Source organism: Apium graveolens, chromosome 5, assembly GCF_009905375.1.
Source record: "Apium graveolens cultivar Ventura chromosome 5, ASM990537v1, whole genome shotgun sequence".
Taxonomy (NCBI): domain Eukaryota; kingdom Viridiplantae; phylum Streptophyta; class Magnoliopsida; order Apiales; family Apiaceae; genus Apium; species Apium graveolens.
Window position 1 is genome coordinate 48,314,333 of NC_133651.1, and position 18,392 is coordinate 48,332,724.

General features: G+C 33.9%; 2 protein-coding genes across 3 annotated transcripts; both read right to left on the reverse strand.

Annotated features, from left to right (window-relative positions):
* Window positions 1–3,522: 3,522 nt before the first annotated feature.
* Window positions 3,523–8,446, reverse strand: LOC141661356 (alanine aminotransferase 2-like). Its single transcript, XM_074468346.1, has 15 exons — window positions 8,166–8,446; window positions 7,809–7,859; window positions 7,656–7,706; window positions 7,146–7,211; window positions 7,014–7,075; window positions 6,578–6,656; window positions 6,373–6,477; window positions 6,185–6,295; window positions 5,524–5,661; window positions 5,282–5,356; window positions 5,004–5,124; window positions 4,777–4,931; window positions 4,364–4,438; window positions 3,992–4,195; window positions 3,523–3,883 (listed from the first exon to the last, which is right to left on the reverse strand). The coding sequence occupies exons 1-15, from the start codon at window positions 8,262–8,264 to the stop codon at window positions 3,767–3,769; spliced, it is 1,509 nt and encodes a 502-aa protein (XP_074324447.1). The 5' UTR covers window positions 8,265–8,446; the 3' UTR covers window positions 3,523–3,766.
* Window positions 8,447–8,786: 340 nt separating this feature from the next.
* On the reverse strand, window positions 8,787–17,923 carry LOC141723978 (uncharacterized). Of its 2 annotated transcripts, XM_074525953.1 has the most exons (9): window positions 17,767–17,923; window positions 17,624–17,661; window positions 17,439–17,536; window positions 14,673–14,735; window positions 10,744–10,883; window positions 9,884–9,921; window positions 9,719–9,764; window positions 9,374–9,535; window positions 8,787–9,151 (listed from the first exon to the last, which is right to left on the reverse strand). In XM_074525953.1, exons 1-9 carry the CDS (start codon window positions 17,864–17,866, stop codon window positions 8,988–8,990), a joined length of 849 nt encoding a protein of 282 aa, XP_074382054.1. In that variant the 5' UTR covers window positions 17,867–17,923; the 3' UTR covers window positions 8,787–8,987. The 2 variants fall into 2 exon arrangements, with proteins under 2 accessions (XP_074382054.1, XP_074382053.1); XM_074525952.1 differs by having other exon boundaries at window positions 17,439–17,661; window positions 17,767–17,921.
* Window positions 17,924–18,392: the final 469 nt, after the last annotated feature.

Here is an 18,392-nt window from a genome sequence, read left to right on the forward strand (position 1 = left end):
TGTGAACAACTGCTGACACGTGAGTGAACTCCATCAGTTGTTCAGCTGTGCGAGTCATGTTCAGTGAACTTATTCTATAATAAGCACCTACATACTAGCTATAGTGTCACCACACAAATGTCTATGAGAACAGACATCTTTCATAATAAAGCAAGCATAGTATGTACCGATCTTTGCGGATTATTAATTACCAGTTAGTAATTCTACGACCCGGAACTATTTAAGTTTAGAGTTATCCTCATTATTATGATCTCATCACAATTCATAAAAAGCTTTACTCTAAACTGTGGTATATCTTATTTAAACACTTAAAATATATCGAGCCCGTAATAAAAATAAAACAAGTCTTTTATTAATATCAATGAAATCAAAACAGACTACATAAAAGTTATTCATAAATCCTCATACATGATTGGACTTGGAACATATCTCTTTCAATGCTAAGCACTAAAACTTATAAAGTTTGGAGTGATTTTATTGGTGTATTTGTTGTAAATGTAGGGGGGTCCACCATTATTAAGAAGTGTTGACCAATCAAAACAAGCTAAAATTATAGAAGTTTGTACCTAGTGTGTACCCATGGGCACACCACAGAGAAACCGTACTTTCAATAGGGTAAAATGTTTTAAAAAATTATGAATATATAGATGTATTAACATAATTATCATGAAGTCATATAATTTAGAATTTTAAATGAACAAATTTAAGAATTTAACTCAATTTTTTTTAAAAAAAACTATTTACTATTAAAAAAATGTGTGATCCGTGCATCGCACATGTTTTAAGCTAGTTAATATAAATTGTAAGCTAAATTGTAAGCGTAAGAAAAGATTGGTGCTCAAAATTATTATACATTTCATCTCAAAATATTATTTTTTTAAACTCATTTCAACATGTTAATTAATTGAATTAAGTTGTGAATTAAAAATTAACCTTTTTTGTAATGTACTTGTAAGGTTTGATGGATGATGGATATATATGTACTCTGAAGAGCATCCAAGGGAAATTTAGCGAAAAGAAGAGGACTCTCCAAAGGATAATAATGGATTATGGAATAGTAGTTAGGGAGGAATACGAAAGCTCATACATCACACTCTACCAACCAATATTGTTATGGAATAGTAGTTAGGGAGGAAGGTCTTTAAAATGATCTGTGAAGAATGAAATGACACATTAATTTTAATACACCCAAGTCTGAGCAGTAAGTCTTACAATTGCTTGGCCTTTAAAAACTTGAAACCAAGAACATGAAATTACATATGGATATGAAGTACATCTACGACACAAGCCTATGATTCCGCCGCGATGCTGAATAATTACTCAAGGACAAGCAATGAGAATAAGAGGTAAGAGGAAACTAGTCTTTTGGTGGAAGCTTCTAAATCTGAAATGTCGTCCAAATATATCTGTCGATCTCTACACTCAACACTGCAAAAACCTTGATCACCCTTGTACATGTACACATCTTTATCGGCCCTCAGTTTCTTCTTGCATAACCAGCACGATTTTATGGAGTAACATTGGTTATCATAATCCTCCTCCTCCTCCACGTAATTATCATCGAATGAGAAGGATGATTTGCCACTGCCAAGATTACAAGATTTGACAACAACATTAATGGAACTCAATTCAGAGCAGTACTTGTTCTGCAATGAAACGTGTTGTACTAGAATCCGCAAGCCAACTGCGGCGGTTGCAGCCGTAGCCTCCTCAACTTGTTTTTCAACATTCACACTATTCCAACCAACTACACCCACCATTGTTGGATGTGTGTACTATATATGATCTTGTTATTTTCACAATATTTGGGGCAAGGTTGGATATATACTTTTATAGCAGTAGGCCAGCAGCTTACAACACGCATTTCAATTGTGTGTGCATATATTTTTTATATTATTAAACTGTTATGTGTATCTGTTTTAAAGTTCACGTGCCTCAATTCTCAAATATTAAATACCTGCAATAAAATACTTCGGTGGCCGGTGGTTCAAACACAACCATCATAGCGCAATAATTTTGTATACGAACACATGGAGACATTGACATTTCAACATCTTGTGTGTAACAGAGTAACAGTTAACATCCGAGACTCCTAATAATTTATGACACGTCAAATCTATGTTAGTATAATATTCTGAGATGCAAGTCAGCATGTCAAATCTTTTACCATGAAAGTTAATCGAAAATCCAAACATCTCCTCCTAAGATGTTTTGTTTCATATAAATTGTTACGAAATGTAACAAAGATTTTTTTTTCACCTGTAAATTATTTTTTATCCTTTTCTTTCTTTTTGAAAAAAATCCAGTTTATACTATATTATAATAGACAAACATTAAAAGTTTGGTAGTTGGTCGGTCAGTACTTGCTGAAATTACTTAATTATCCTTATTTAATTATTTAATTCTAATTACTGGGTCGATCAAGTCCAATTTTAATTGATATTGAAGTCAATCTCTTGTATTATTTTACCAATTTCAATTCTATTTTATATCGAATTCTATATCATTATAATTTATATTAAATTCAACTTTTTCTACCAATTTAAATTTTAATTCATATCGAGCTTTATATTATTCTAATTTATTATTTCGGGCTAAATTAAATTTAAGCAGACTAAATATAATTTTTAATATTTAGTTGATATATAATGTGACTCGGGTTAAGATAAAATAATAATACTATCAACCCCCTAAAAATTTATACTAATGAATTTAGATAAACAAAATAAAATATTTTACTTATACAGGATAAAAAAATACATTATACAAATACATCATACAGTTGATTTAGACTAACACAAATCTAAAAATAAAAATACAATTCGACAAACAAAAATAAAATCACATATACTAATTATTCAATCTAAAATAAAATTATCTTATTGATTCAGACTTTAAAAAAATTAAAAATAATTAGTTTGATTTGGTCGGTGTATTGGGCATTGGGCTAAAATAAAATAATATAAATCACTGATTCGAGATAAATTAAATTAATATTTCACTGAGTATAATTCGTAACCTGTTGATATGAACTAAAAAATCAAATTTTAATTAAAACATATTTTTTTTTTTTAAAATAGACATTGAATTATCAATAAAACTATATCGTTCAATCATTAATATTGTCTTTTTCAAATATCTTTTATAGAGTTAAAATTAATCGATTAAGTAATCACCATACTAAAATAATATATTTTTTAAGGTCCCAATATAATAAAGACATTATATTTTTACCCTCAATAAAATAATAATTTCGTTATAATAATATTTCCCCCGTCAATGCTATCACTTTAAATAAGTTTAAATGTTCTTGAACATATACGTCTACTAATATAATTATCATGACATCATATCATTTAAAGTTTTAAATGAATAAAATTAAGAATTGAATTCAATATATTTTTAAAAAATTATATATAATATAAAAAAAACCCGTGCGATGTAAAACTACAAATAGTCAAAGTAAGATTAAATTTTATTATAAAATGATTATTTTACAGAGTTAAACACAATTATCCACCCTACATTATTCGAAACTCAAGGTTAAAAATTATTATCGGAAATAAACACATACTATCCTGCCAAGAGCTAATGTCTATTTTCTTATTATTTATAAAGTATAACCGAAGTCTCTCGAGTCTGAGATGCTCTTGGGTACAGTAGACCATGCTGCTACATATAACATAATAACAAAGGTGTATGAAGGATGTTAACAAATCTCACCAGCAACATCAACGTGATCAAATAATCCACATACTTTCATGCCTTAGTCACGAAATTCCTCCATAAATGCCTTGTGAAATTCTGTTAACCGATTGACCACTGCTGGAATTTTGTCCTCAGGGGGCAATATCGTGCATCTAAAATGCCAAGTTCCAGGAACCTATCAAAGCATTAATTCAAGACTTCAAGCTCTCAACATCCATCAAACCTTACATATGAATCTTCTATGGATATTTGGATATAGGTAGTGATATATAACATAACTAACCTGGCGAAAACCTGATCCAGGAACTACGACCACACCAGTTGCATCGAGGAGGCGACGAGCATAAAATAAGTCTGGTGCACTTTTTGCTGCTTGTGCTGCATCTATTGCTTTCTGAGGTAGGTGAAGTTGCGGAAATAGATACATTGCCCCTTCTGCTTTGTTGCATGTTATCCCCTCCAAGCTGTTAAACCCGTCTTCAAGTGTCTGCCCAAATGTAATTTAGATAACTATTATTTTATCTGTGTAAAAACACTCACTACAAAGTAATTGTGCAGTTAACGGAGGCCTAGATTTCAAGATGCAATGTTGTATGTACTTTTAATAATTCAGTTTGACTCGGTGGTATAGGTTCTTGATTTTTAACTAACTAACCTTTGCACGCCTTGCTAGTGATGAGAGTATTTCTTCTTTCTCCGCATTGTAGGATTCATATGATTCATCTCCAGGCTGCATGCATTAACATTATGTTTACTTATTCTTGAACAGGAGTCGTAGACGAAAATAAGACAATATTGTTCCATATAATCAGCTATTAATCACCTCTAGAACAGACTATTAATGCCAATGGTATATCAGCAATTTCAATTTGCTTGTACGTAGGTCAAAATCATTATTTAATTTGACGACGTATAGTTTCCATACATCAAAACACTGCGGAGAACTCATTTGTTCACCAATGATCCAGGTTTAAGAATTTCTCAATTAGAAAAAACTTGCAAGATAAAGGATAATATCCAATCAGAACACACATATATATAACGGTAATAGTACAAGCAGAGAAAAACCTTAGGAGGGTACATAACAAGACTTGCAAGAATTTGACCAGAAATATTAGCACAAAGATTCACGGATGCCAACTTGTATATTTGTTCCCTTATCTCAGGACAAAAACCAGTCACCTCCATATAACCACCTCTTTTTCCACACTCCCCGTGATAGCCTGAAACAAGCAATATGTTTTTTTTAAACATAGTAGTTTGCAAAGAGAACAAAGGTGTATGTTATAACATACCCTTTGAAACCGACTGGAAAGATACTACTGAGATATCAGTCTCTCCATAACCCATAGAGCGCACAACTTTCTTAATGGAGTGAAACTTTTTTTCAGCTGCATAAACATTTCCCTGATATACCTATAAATAGACACGAAACAGTGGAAGACAATGTTGGAGCTGAGTCACACATGATGATGGTGTCTAATATTAATTTACTTAATGGACTAGAGACTGTTCAAATCGCGAATGGTTCTGACTGGGAGTAGAGGCTGCAGAGCTGAGTAAAATTACAGACCTCATCTGCCAGAAGAACCAACCCCTCGCTTTTGCAAAAATCCACTATATCTCGCTGGTTGTCCTCAGAAAGAACCTGTAGAAATTTATAATGACTATTAGATAATATACTGTCAGCCTGACGAAGAATGGTAAAATTATTCTATACTTTTATAAAGCACTATTACTTTATTGAAATACAATTATATACTTGATTGCTCTTATAAATAGCGATTGGTCTTATGAATAGCAACTAGCGTTTACCTGCCCAGTTGGGTTTCCCGGATTTATAACAACCAATGCTTTAACAGTAATTCCCTTGGACTTGGCATCTTCCAGTTGCTTTTTGAGCTCAGACATCTCCAGTCCCCACCCTGTTGCTTCATCAAGATAATAAGGCACCTGAACAGACCAATTTACTGTGTCATCTTGAAAGCTTTAACTTATGCAGTTATGCTCCATTCTGTTCAAGACAATGTAATGAAATATTATGAACTAAATTTAAGGAGAAAGAATGTACGAGAGAAGAGTGAACAAAAATGTGGATGCAAGTTTCCTACTATGAAGTCTGTAAGGAAAATGACTAAGAAGAAGAATGGTGCGATCCTTCTCAAATTGGACAATGGTGCATTCCTTCTCAAATTGGTGAGTTTTGATCTCCGGTTCTGATTGTTAAGAATGGAATGGAGGAATGAAAATTAAATTTAAATACCCATAAATTAGTATGAAGTACATTCCTTTTACTTTCAATTTCAGTTACACCAACCAAACACACCATTGTATAATGCTATTGCAGAACATCGCAAAGTTCATTCCTCGGTTCAAATGATAGAGATTATAACTTAAGTAAAAGCTTTTCAGTCATCTCACAACGCTGACTTCAAGTTTTAACACCTAATTACATAGCATTAATAGCAAAACATACAAGAGTGCCCCCATGGAGGGTTATTGAAGCAGAATACAAGGGGTACTGTGGAATGGGACAAAGGATTCCATTGTTCTCTGATGACAGTAGTAATTGCATCATCATATGAACCTAAATAGGATGGCACAAAATCTGTTAGCAGAGGCATTAATTATTTTTTTATCACACAGAGGAAAATTAAATATTACCCCAGGACTTGCACCATCTGTTAAGAAAATATCATTCGGGTCAGCAGGAAAATTGTCACGAGCTTCAATACCAGCAGCAATGGTATCACGTAATCCCTTAATACCCTGTTGTAAGAGTTCAAGAAGAAAGGTAATTCTTTATAATTCAGATATATAAAAGCTTACAAAATTGAAGTTCTTAGTCAATCCAAGAAAGCTTTTGTACTTGGCTATGACTATATGCTCCTGTTGCTCTTCCAGGAATCTGATCCAGGATTTCCGAAGCCCGTCTAATGGCATCTGCACTGCAAGATTGTATTAGCTACGTTAACCACCTAAGGACGTGAAATCAGATCCTTCATTTACTTCCCTAACTGAAATTATACATTCCCTTCTTGTTCATATTATGATAACAGCGAGCGAGCAAAAGAATGAGGAGAGAGAGAGAGAGAGCGAGAGAGAGAGAGAGAGAGAGAGAGAGAGAGAGAGAGAGAGAGAGAGAGAGAGAGAGAGAGAGAGAGAGAGAGAGAGAGAGACTATACAGAGCTATGCCTCTAACATTAGTGAAGTACCATTTTGATTTAACTATACACAAAGCAAACACCATTTTAAGTTATACGTTACATAAAAGTTGCAAAACAGGCAATTGAAGGAAAAAAAACCTGAATAACCCCTGTGTTTCACTTTTGTTCAAGATTGCAGGATGGTCACATAATGCAAGCACCTAAAGCCAGAGCTGACAGAATCAAATATCGAGTCGCAAGAAAACTGTTTTAGAATAAAAAGGGATCTACCTCTCTAAAGAATGTAATAGGCCGCTGATTAAGAAATTGAGGATTTCCAATATTGCAGTAAAGTATCTGCCAGCGGCAAGGAAAAGTAAGTCCATTGTCTTAAGGCGGCTATAACAAGTTTAGTGGTAACCAGAGAAAGTTTATAGATGTTACTTTACTTGCAACTTCTGATTTAGACAGTAATAAATGCATAATTTAAACAAAAAATTCAGTATTGTATCTACATGATGACCTAAAGCTTAATAAGCTTGATGAGTTGTTTGTGTATTGTAAAAGCAGACGCCTGTCTGCAACATAATTATCTGTGTACTTTGGCCATATAAGAAAACTATTCTCATGATTCACAAATATAAAAGAAATTATGGTCTCTATATTTAATTACTGGAATGGGAAAAATGAAAGTTCTGGACTAGAAATTGTGGTGGTGGCATGCATCCGCATTACTCAGACACAAGAAATGGAAGTGCATATATAACTACAAGACTAACAATAGTAAAATAAAAAAAATACCTCATCGAAAGAGTGGGAACCTGGATTTTCTTGCAGGTCTTGTTGTAATCTCTGCGATACAAAATAATCTATTGATCTCGGAGATTAAGGAAATGTTTAAACACAGGCATTATATAAATTAAATATAAAGAGGATCCATAATGTTCACATTACCTGAGCCAAACTGACAATCTCTCCTCGGACTGCATACTCACATTTCAAAACCTGTAAGATAAAAATACCAGAATAAGCAATCAAACCTGGTCAAGTCAAAGAGAAGAAAATTGGAGCAATAGTAAATTTGGCAAACAGAGACAAGATTCCAGTAAGTACATTGTTTCCTGTGATAGGCACAAACCAAACAAAGAGGATATGCACTCATTTGAAATGTTGCAGATAGTACTTAGAGATTTTACAGTTTGTAGAATTCTGAAGATAAATAATTATCCTGGGAGGCCGGGGTACGTATTCGGTATGGATATCATCATAACAAAACCAATAGGAAAGTAAAAACATGCAATTTATGTTTACCTTTGGATTAATGTCGTCAATTGTTACAAAAGACATGATTGAATCAGAGGAATTAAAGTGATTGCAAACCAAGTCGATATCAAATGAGCTTTTGTACATGAAATGTTTATTATTAGTAGTTGTATATATCTATCTCTCTCTCTATAGATTTCAAATATTCCAATCAAATGCCACGTTACTTGCAGGTAACCAGCCCATTCCGGATATGTAGTTCCGGAAACAGAACTTCCATGTCTTTTTAACTTCCTCTATATTTGCACCCTCATACTCTGTTATAGAAATCAGCCGATTTTTCAAAAAACGCCGATAAATCGCTCAAAAATCGATCAAAAATATTTGTCCGATTTGACCGATTTCTGATAAATCGCCGATTAATTATCCAATATTTTAAAAATCGTCCGATAAATCGTAAATCGGTACCTCAACCGAATAGTTCTGATTTCCGAAATTTGTAACACTTATTTGAAACTTTTTTCTTTGTTATTTTTTAAAAAAAATAATTTTTCTACATATTACTAGTAAGATAAGTTTATTTACAAGTATGATCAGCTAATTTAAATCCAAATCTTATGAAATTGACATTAGAAGGTGTATTAAGTATCAATCATGTTCTTAGAAGAATTATTATGCGTACTCTGGTGTCAGATAAATAAATAAATGTGTGTAGTCTGTACATGTAAACTTAATACTTGTAAAGGTTAATCATCTCATGCATTCTAGATACTTCATATCTGTAGAGAATGCTCAAGTATGATCAATATGCAGATACCTCCCTAAAATTTCAAAGTCCTGTAGTTATTCATCTTTTACAGAGACTCAATTCTATACATGCCAGTAATCTTTCACCATCAAAATTTCACCACACAACTTCTTTGGTACTTGCTCCACAGCTTTTCCTTCTTGCCATGCTTGTCCTACCAACACCCCTGGCCCAATTTGCCTAATGTAAACAACCACCTCATCATTGAAAGGCCATGGGTGCTTTGCTGCAAAAGGAGTAGCAGTCATTTGAAAAAAAAAACACACACATTAATAATCAGCACCTTTAAATGATATTTTCATACTTCATTTCCAATTGGATAGAATTTCACAGAGATATAAATGACCAAGCAGCAACCGAAAAGGAAATAAAAATAAATTACTGCATGTTGTCATGTTGATATGTGACATGGAGCTTATAGAATTAGGTGCTAGACAAGACTCCACACCTGGTTTTGGAAAGCCTTGTGGATAGTCATAAAGATCCCAAACACCATCTCCAAATTCATATGCCATGTCACAAGGCTGTCCTGTGGACATTACTTCATTCGCATGTTTCACCATGAAATACATTGGAAAATAGTAAGAAAACCTTGTCAGCACTGAACCACCTGAAAACATTCATACTTGCATTAGGACAATAGCCTTAACATATCGGGCTGAGGAAAGGCAAATAAAAGAAGAGACTAGGGAAAAACCTTTTTTTAGCTAATTGGGGAAGAAACTTAAACATAAGATGAATAATATTTGCATAAGCAATTCAGGTACACATAGTATTTATTAAATTAAATTACCAATAAATCGTCCACATCTCCTACCATCATTGCAACGGAAAACAGCCTGTACAATTCCATTTAATATAAAGCACATTAAGAAGAAAAAAAATATTAATGAAACAAATCAAAAGGCAGAAAGTCTAATGAAACTGTGTGGATCAGTAACTTCAGTAAAAGGTTTACCTTCTTAAAGTAGTTAAACCAGGCAATAGGTGCAGGTCCTTTCCAATGTCCAGGTGCACAAAGTTTTTCAAAATTAGAGCAAGCACATTTAAAAGTGAAACAAATGATTAGATCAAAGCAAGAAGCACATATGAAACTGAAAGATATGCAAGTGACGGGGAGCAGAAAAGCGGAAACAATGGCTGATGCAGAAATGAACGTACTGTGATTTATATGTTATCTGCGATTTTTGAAAACCTAGGATTTGTTTTTGTAAGTCAATACTTTTCATTTTAATAACTTCTTTAATGCTAAATTACATCAATCCTCCTTTTCCAATTTTATTTTTCATGTATCACAAGTAATCCTTGCCCAAAGAAATTTGATAGTGCCTCACAAAAACCTGTCCTCTGAAGTAGACAACTCATTAAAAAAATCCATGATGCTTGAACGTGTTTTAAAGATGCTTTTATATCTTTTTCATATTTTCCGGTATCAAGTCACTAGATGCCAACTAATCAATACCCTTGCACTAAAAATCAAAAGTGAATAAGTGTGATAATATTTGCAGAAGGAACATTATAAGTTATTAGTGAATCTTATTATCCCAAAAAAAATAATAAATATTGCAATATCTCATTATTCTGCTAAAACTGATAGAAAATGCATATCACTAATGTCGATAGTTATAATAACTGCAGCCAAAAGCTAAACGAGAACGTAATACCACATTAATTGTATGTCCGAACATTATTGCTTTAATGAAACAGCATGGGTGCATTTATCAAATGTTTGACTAGCTATAAAGCACAAAGTCTTGAATGCAATTAAATAATATCCAAAACTTACTCATAGTCTAATTCGAAGTCATAAACAATTACCTCCACTGGAGCGACAATTCCAAAATTCAATTAAACCATCATTTCCATCATAATCACCTAAAATGTTGGATGCAGTTTTCTTAGCTAATTTAAGATCATCATACTTTGTTCCTGCTACCTCCCATGCTTTAGATATAAGACTGTCATGTGGTAGACAGAAAAACAGTAAAAACATGTATTAAAAAATAAGAAGAATCTATCTATTACTTAATATCAAAGCTGAATCAAAAAAACTTTGAAGCCTGCTTTTTAAGTACAAAGGCTTTCATGGTCCAAGGACATTTTATGTGATTTCCTTGGATTGTGTAATTTGTAATGCAATTACCATAGTCATTTTTTTCATAATTTTTAATCATTAAACTTTTTATACTAATCCAAAAAAAAAATATACATGTACCCTATATCTATATGTTACAAAATCTTATTTCTTATGTTATGTATTTCAAAATGCAAGTGTTTTTCGAAAAATAAAATGAATAATTGAAAAAAATACATAACTACAAACATGCACTTTAAAGTATTGTTGAGAATGTAGATTTAAGTCCAACCATTAACTACACCAACAACTAATATTTTTTTATTAAATAAATTTTGTATTAGGGTTCACGATTAGATTTTTATTGACTCGAATTTTTAATTTGGGTCGGGATTTGACTAAAAATTATCAATTTAGTAGATTTAAAATTTTTAATTGTAAGTTAATTACCAAGCAGAAAAAGAAAATTGTGAGTCAAATAGTTTAGCGCCCAGGGATTTTATTCACTTCATAGATTGTAATGATTTTTCAGACGTGCCACAAGCCAAATCCTTGTTCACGTGTTATGGAAGAAAAATCGGACCACAAAACATTGCTTCTTAAATGCTCCAAGCTGAAGGGGACCCTTAAGCCATTTAAATTTTTTAATTGTTAGTTGGAAAACCAACCTCTGGTTCAACAGCTAGGCATTAAAAGGAATATGGTTCAAATAGTATCCAGGTCAAGTAAAAGAAAAGAAAGGGTTTCGTCAAGCATTTGAGCAAATGGAAATTTTGTGGTATAGACGAGAAAATTGCAACAGTTGAGGCACTGCAAGAGGTGGCTGACTCTGAAGATAAACCATGGGAGTTTAAACAAGAAACTACGTTGCTCAGACTCGGGTACGGAGTGTCAGACACGGCACATATCCCGGTGTCGGACGCAGCACCTACAAAAATGTAGGACATGGGGACACTTTGGAATCAGGTGAAAGATGATTTTTCTAGTTTTTTCTCAAATTTCTTCAACTCGGGTGAATTGCAATATACTCTGATTCGATGAACGCTATGAAATTAGTGAGGACTGGGGTTTGAACTTATCTTCCCACATATGGGAAAACTTTTGATCTAAAATCAGTACCGGGCTCAAGAGTATTCTTATTCTATGTTTCAATGGAAATAAACGAAAGTGCTGACCACATGGCCAAAGAAGGAATCAAAATGCCTTTGTTGCACTCAATATCGGGCCAACAGATTGGAGGCTTCAAGCCTAGGCATCAAATAGGGTTTGTGGTCATCATTAAGCATTTTCTCAGTTCCCAACAATTCACAACAGTTCACATCATCGGTCTTACTGTATTGCCATCATAAGTATATCTTTACAGATTTACTTTTGGCGGTTCAGCATATTTAGGTTTTTTCAGGGGTCTTTAAGGTTATCTTCTAATCTTTGATACTCGAGTAGGTCTGGTTAAGAAGCCAGTGCCCCTATACCGATCACCTTGTCTTTTCTAATATCTCTTGCACGTTCTCTTTAGATTTGCCCCCACCATCAGCTGCATCCCTCTATTTATAACCTCTCTAGTCAGTCCTTTAATAACTCACCACTTTTATTCTGGAGCTTCAATGAGCGTATGAGAATTGCCAGAAGCAGGTTGTCAAAATTAACATCCATTACATGGCTGTTGTAGAGCAGCTACCAAATGGCAACGCCAATAGGCCAGTGATAGTAAGAAATGATGCAGGGGAGAAGCTTTGGGGTGCAACTGGGCCTGGGGAATCCAAGCAGGTATTCTGGTAGCTCTGTCAATGGGGCACCATCAGACTCATGTAGAGACGGACAACAGAGATGTCTATGACACGACACGTCTTCAAGAGTTTATTCTTCCACCGGAAGAGGAAGCATTTAGTCAAATTTAACACTTTGTTTGTGAACCGGTTCAAGGAAAACGAAACAGTCAGAAGCTATTTGTTATTCCGATAGAGATGAACAGCACATCTAGTACATGGCAAGTTACGGGATGGATAATACAACTTCACTCGTCCTAGCTCCTGGGTACTTGGGGAATCTGCAATTTTTTCTCAACAGGAAAATGGTGATTGAGTTGCTATAGCCGGAATTCGAGCTCTTGGAAAACTTTGGAGAAGGTAAGGTCATAGACCCATCTCCTCAGCCGACTCCAAAATTCCTAGAGGTTGACTCTAGTTGGGTTAGGTTATTATCTGTATACAAACTTTGTCTGGTTTGTACTTGTTAGTAGCAAGTTATTCTTGTTGCCTTTATCTATGCAATATTCTAGTTTTCCAAAAAAATTACTAATTAGTTTATTAGTAGACATATATTTATTATTGTTTATTATGTAAATGTAACTACACAATACATGTGCATTTGCATGGTTGCCTTTGGAGAACTTGTATATAAACTCTAAACTTCACTGTTTTAGTTCCAAATATAATAGTTCTCACACAGAGCTTTAGAAGTAAAAAGTAGGGTTTCTTCTCGGTTTCTTTAAAATACTTGATAATGAAAAACTTCATATATAATACTAGTATTTTTTTCCCGCTTCATACGGGATTACCTATTTTTATATACAAAACTTCCTGTATTAATGGATCTTGATCTTAGTTCCAGGATTTCTATTTCTTGCAGTTTAAAGTATATAAATATAAAGTTAATTTTAATTAAATATCTTTTCCATGATATAGGGTTGGCCATTTTAATTCATTTACTAGTGTCTCTGAAACTCAAATACACGTACCCTTGACCTAGACCTACTCATATAGTCTATGACCAATTAAATTTCATTTGGTAAATGCAAATGCATAATCATTTTCATGACTATTTTCCAATAGCATATCCCTTGAAAATCATGGGAGAATAATATAATTGTTTCAAAGCTTAGGGAGAATAATGAAAACTTTAGAAACAGTGACCAAAAAATAGAAAATGTTAAGTATCCCAAAAAATTCTCAAAACTTTTTAAAATGAATATGTGGCCAATTTTTATCGGTTCATCCTTGTCAATAATAGTGGACCCCCGGTATTCATATAAGTAACCCAATTATTTTGCAAGAACTTTGGAGAATATATTATTGCTCTATGTTACTCCGACTCTCCTGTTTAGGTTACCGTACCCGTGTCGGATACTTGGACACTCGGACACGACACTTATTCCGTGTCGGATCCTTTGACTGAAAATGGACACTTTGACCAGTTTATAGATCAAATATTAGTCACACTTCATATTCAAAATGCATATTAAGAAGAAAAAAAGAAGCGGGAATGAGATAAGAGCAGGGAAGATACTAAATTCACAATGTTCTTTAGAAAAACAAGTTTAATCAAAGTTCAATTGTTACTTTATTCTACGATGTCCAACCTAACATACTTGTTTATTAATAAAATATGTTGTGTCCCCGTACCCGTGTCCAAAAATCGGACAGTGTCCCCGTGTCCCCATTTTTTAGTCTTCTAAAGTCCGACCTCGGATATGTGTCGTGTCCGACACTCCGTACCCGAGTCAGAGTAACATAGTTATTGCTATTAAAAATAATAGTAAAACAATGAGAATTGATCGTGTTTCTGAAGTCATAACCCAAAACCAAGATATATTATGCAAAAATATATCCTATAAACTATCCCACTCAAATTTATATTATGGTTTTAACTGAGCAGATGTGTAAAGAGAAATGACCTGGGATTTAACAAGGAGAGCAATGTGTGGCGCCTTTCCTCGGGTATGTCACCAATTTTTTTGCTGTGAAATCAAGAAATGTCAAACCGATATAAGGTTAGAAATGTGATAAAATATGTCATGATTAGAATTAAGCAGGAAATGAGTTTTGTTCTATCAACAATACATTGTCGTTTTAAGTCTTATAGTTGGCTATTTGTCTTTTAGTAATACAATTGAATTTTATTATATTGTATTTCAGGGTTGGTGGTTGTTAATTGTACAAGCATAGTTGTTAAGGCATCGCCTAGGCGTCGTCTGGGCGTCGCCTAGGCGACTAGGCAGTAAAAAATGGGTAGGCGTCCAACCCCTCTTCATTTTCAGTGGGTATGCGATGCATAGGGGCACCTAGAAGACGTCTAAATCCGTCCAAATCCGCTTAAGTCCGTCTTATTTTAACATGGGCAAGCCCAGTCTATCTTTGACCAAGTTCAACCCAGTATCCTTTTATATGAGCCAGCCCATACTCAAGTTATAAACACTGCCACTACCTACATCCGTCACACTTAACCCTAATTAACCAACAAGACACAGACAAGCATCTCCTGGCAGCGATCTATTAAGTAATATTCTTATTTTTCTACTTATTTGTTAGACACATACATACATATATAGGCATATGATCAAATAGAAACTAAAATTGAAATATAAACTAGAAACTAATCTAAACCATTAGATCAATCTAATCTAATGGTCCCCCCTAATCTACTGGAAGTTTATTTGTTAGGGCATCCTTTTATAATAAAGACTGATTGGCCTTGAAATATATAATGGAGGAAAAGGTAACTATCTTACAACAAAAATGATTGTCAAACACTGTTAGGTTTTGATTGCACTATAAAATACATAAGGGGTAAAGAAAATACAGCAACCAATGCTCATTTTAGGGTGCATGCAAAAGCAGAAATGGTGCAGCAGCGTATAGTCAGTCTTATTATTAACCCTAGTACTGAAGATGGTACCTTACCGGGCATTGAATAAATCTGGAAAATTTTATGTGGGCTCAAGAACTGAACTGAGGCAAAAGATTGGTAATACCATACATGGCATTACAGAAGGGGGCATTCAGGCATAACATCTTTAATAAAAAGAGCGGAAAAAACACTTTAATGGCCCACACTACAAACTGATCTTACTAGAATTATCAAGAAGTGTGAAAAATGTCAAAGAAATAAAGGGGAACACATATTTCCACCAGGGTTACTCCAACCTATTGCTATTCTAGAGGCTGCATGGGAGGTTATCTCACCAATTTTGTTCACGGTTTACCTAAATCTAAAGTAAGGACTCAATACTGGTGATAGTGGATAAATTGACCAAATACTGTTATGTGGTGGCCCTAATCATCCCAATAATGTTAGCAAGATTGTCCAAAAAAAATGCCAACAAAGGGTTGGTGCAGTGGTTGAGCTCTTGTTCCCCTTGCAGGAGGTCAAGCTTTGGACTCCTGGTGTGTGCCTGTGTAATTAGCAAAAAAAATGTCCAAAAATTCCGAAGAATGTGGTGAAGCTACATGGTCTTCCGATAGCAATAATATCAGACAAAGATCCCATTTTCATCGACAAATTTGGGAAAGGGTTATTCACTTCTATGGGAAAAAAGAATAAACTCACACTGTCTACCATCCACAAATTGATGGTCAAACAGAAAGAGTTAATCAGTATTAAAGAGATGTTTTTAAGGTATATTGTTGGGCATAAGCCAACGAGGCAGCATGGCTTTTTATGGTGCTATGGCTGAAAGGTCGTACAATACCTCCCACCTTACAACAATTGCTATTTTCTCTTACCAATCTTCAGTGGTACCTTCTTCTATTAACTTCCATTATAAAAGAACTCAAGAGAGTGAAGCCATGAGTTTTAAAGGGAAAGATTTGATACTCAACAGCTGATTAAAGATAATGTGTTAAAAACTAAAGAATGTGATCGTATGCTAATAAGAAGAGAATAGATGGGTCATTTACCGAAGGTGAAGAAGTTTTCCTCTAGACCATATAGGCAGCAGTCGCTAAATGACAGAAGAAACCATAAACTATTAGCTAAATATTATGGACCTTATGTAATTCACGAGAAGGTTGGACAAAGTGCATATAAGTTGCCATTACCTCAAGGCACCGAAATCACAATGTCTTTAATGTATCCCAGTTAGAGAAAATACTTAGAGCTCCAAATTATGACAAACTAGTTTGCCTACTGTGAGTGGGATGGGCATTATGAATCACCAACCCGTAGCTATTCTCGAAGGAAAATTAATTAAGAGGGGTAAAAAACCTGCATCTCTTGTACTGATCCAATGGAAAACGGTACAGAAGAGGAAGCAAATTAGGAGCCCTTGAGTCACAAATTTCCTAATTTTCAACCTTGAGAACAATGATATTTTGAAGAGGGAACTATTGCACTGAGTTTTCTTTTATCAACAATTCGTTGTCATTTTAAGTCATGAAATCAGCTACTTTTGTCTTTAAGTAATTGGGTAGATTTTTATTATATTGTATTTCGGTGGTAGTAGTTGTTATAAGGTCACCAATAGTGGAGTAATAAAGGTTGGGTGGTCTTTGAGGAATGCTTGTACCAGCAGAATCATTATCCATGAAACGAAATTTGCTATTTTCACTTTACTTTTATCTCTATATTTTTGTTCTTGATCCAAAACTTATAAAAATCCCAAAAATAGTAACAAGATTGTAAGAAAACAAAATAAGAACATAAAAGGGGGGAGGGAGCAAACCAGAGATAAAGGGCGGGGTTAAACGAAGAAGGGTCGAGAGGAATGAGATGTTTGGGAGGATGGAGAAAAGTGAGTATATCTTCTTGTACAACCTCCTCCTGGTAATCAAAGTAGTGTTTATCGGTGGAAGAGTAGGACGCTGCTGTAACAGTATTTGAATGTCTCTTGTTAATGGAGACGCTTACTAATCCTAATCTCCTCCATCTACACACTAGATGCTTAGCTGCGGGGAAAAACTGATATCATTAACAACTAATTAATTAATTAATTACATTCATTTTCAGATAAACATATTCTACTACTCATAAGAAAACATAAATATATATACCTGGAAGATGAAAGTTGAGATTTGGCCTAGGAGAATGTAGAAAGGCGGTGTTGGCGTTGATAATAGTTGTTGTACAACAACACCACCCCGCTTGCTTCATCTTTTCCAACCTTCCATAAAACTATTGAAATTATTGATATTTCAAGTTTTCTTTTGATAGCTTCGTATTTAAGTTCAACAAAACTTAAGAGTAATTTTTTTTTTTTAACAAAACTCAATTCATTATTATATTAAAAAACTCGATCAATGTCAAACAAAAAAAATAGTATTATACTAGTCTGCATTCCCGTCCATATTTATTTTTCATTAATTTTTACCAAATAATAATCACTTTATTATAGAAAACCAAAATATACACACGCACACTCTTGTATGTATATTACTTGAGAGAAGATAAACAAAAAAACTGCAAAAGTCTATCAACTTGAACGGTACAATACAGAATATAAAGATGATGTCCACACGGATAGGAACTACCGTGAACAACACTCCTAATACAACTCTACTGCTCCTATTTTATTGCAATGACTGAAAGACTAAATCAGATAATCCTAACAACTATATTTATTTAATAAAACATGTTTAGATTAAATATCCAACACATGCCCCCCTAATCTAAACATTTT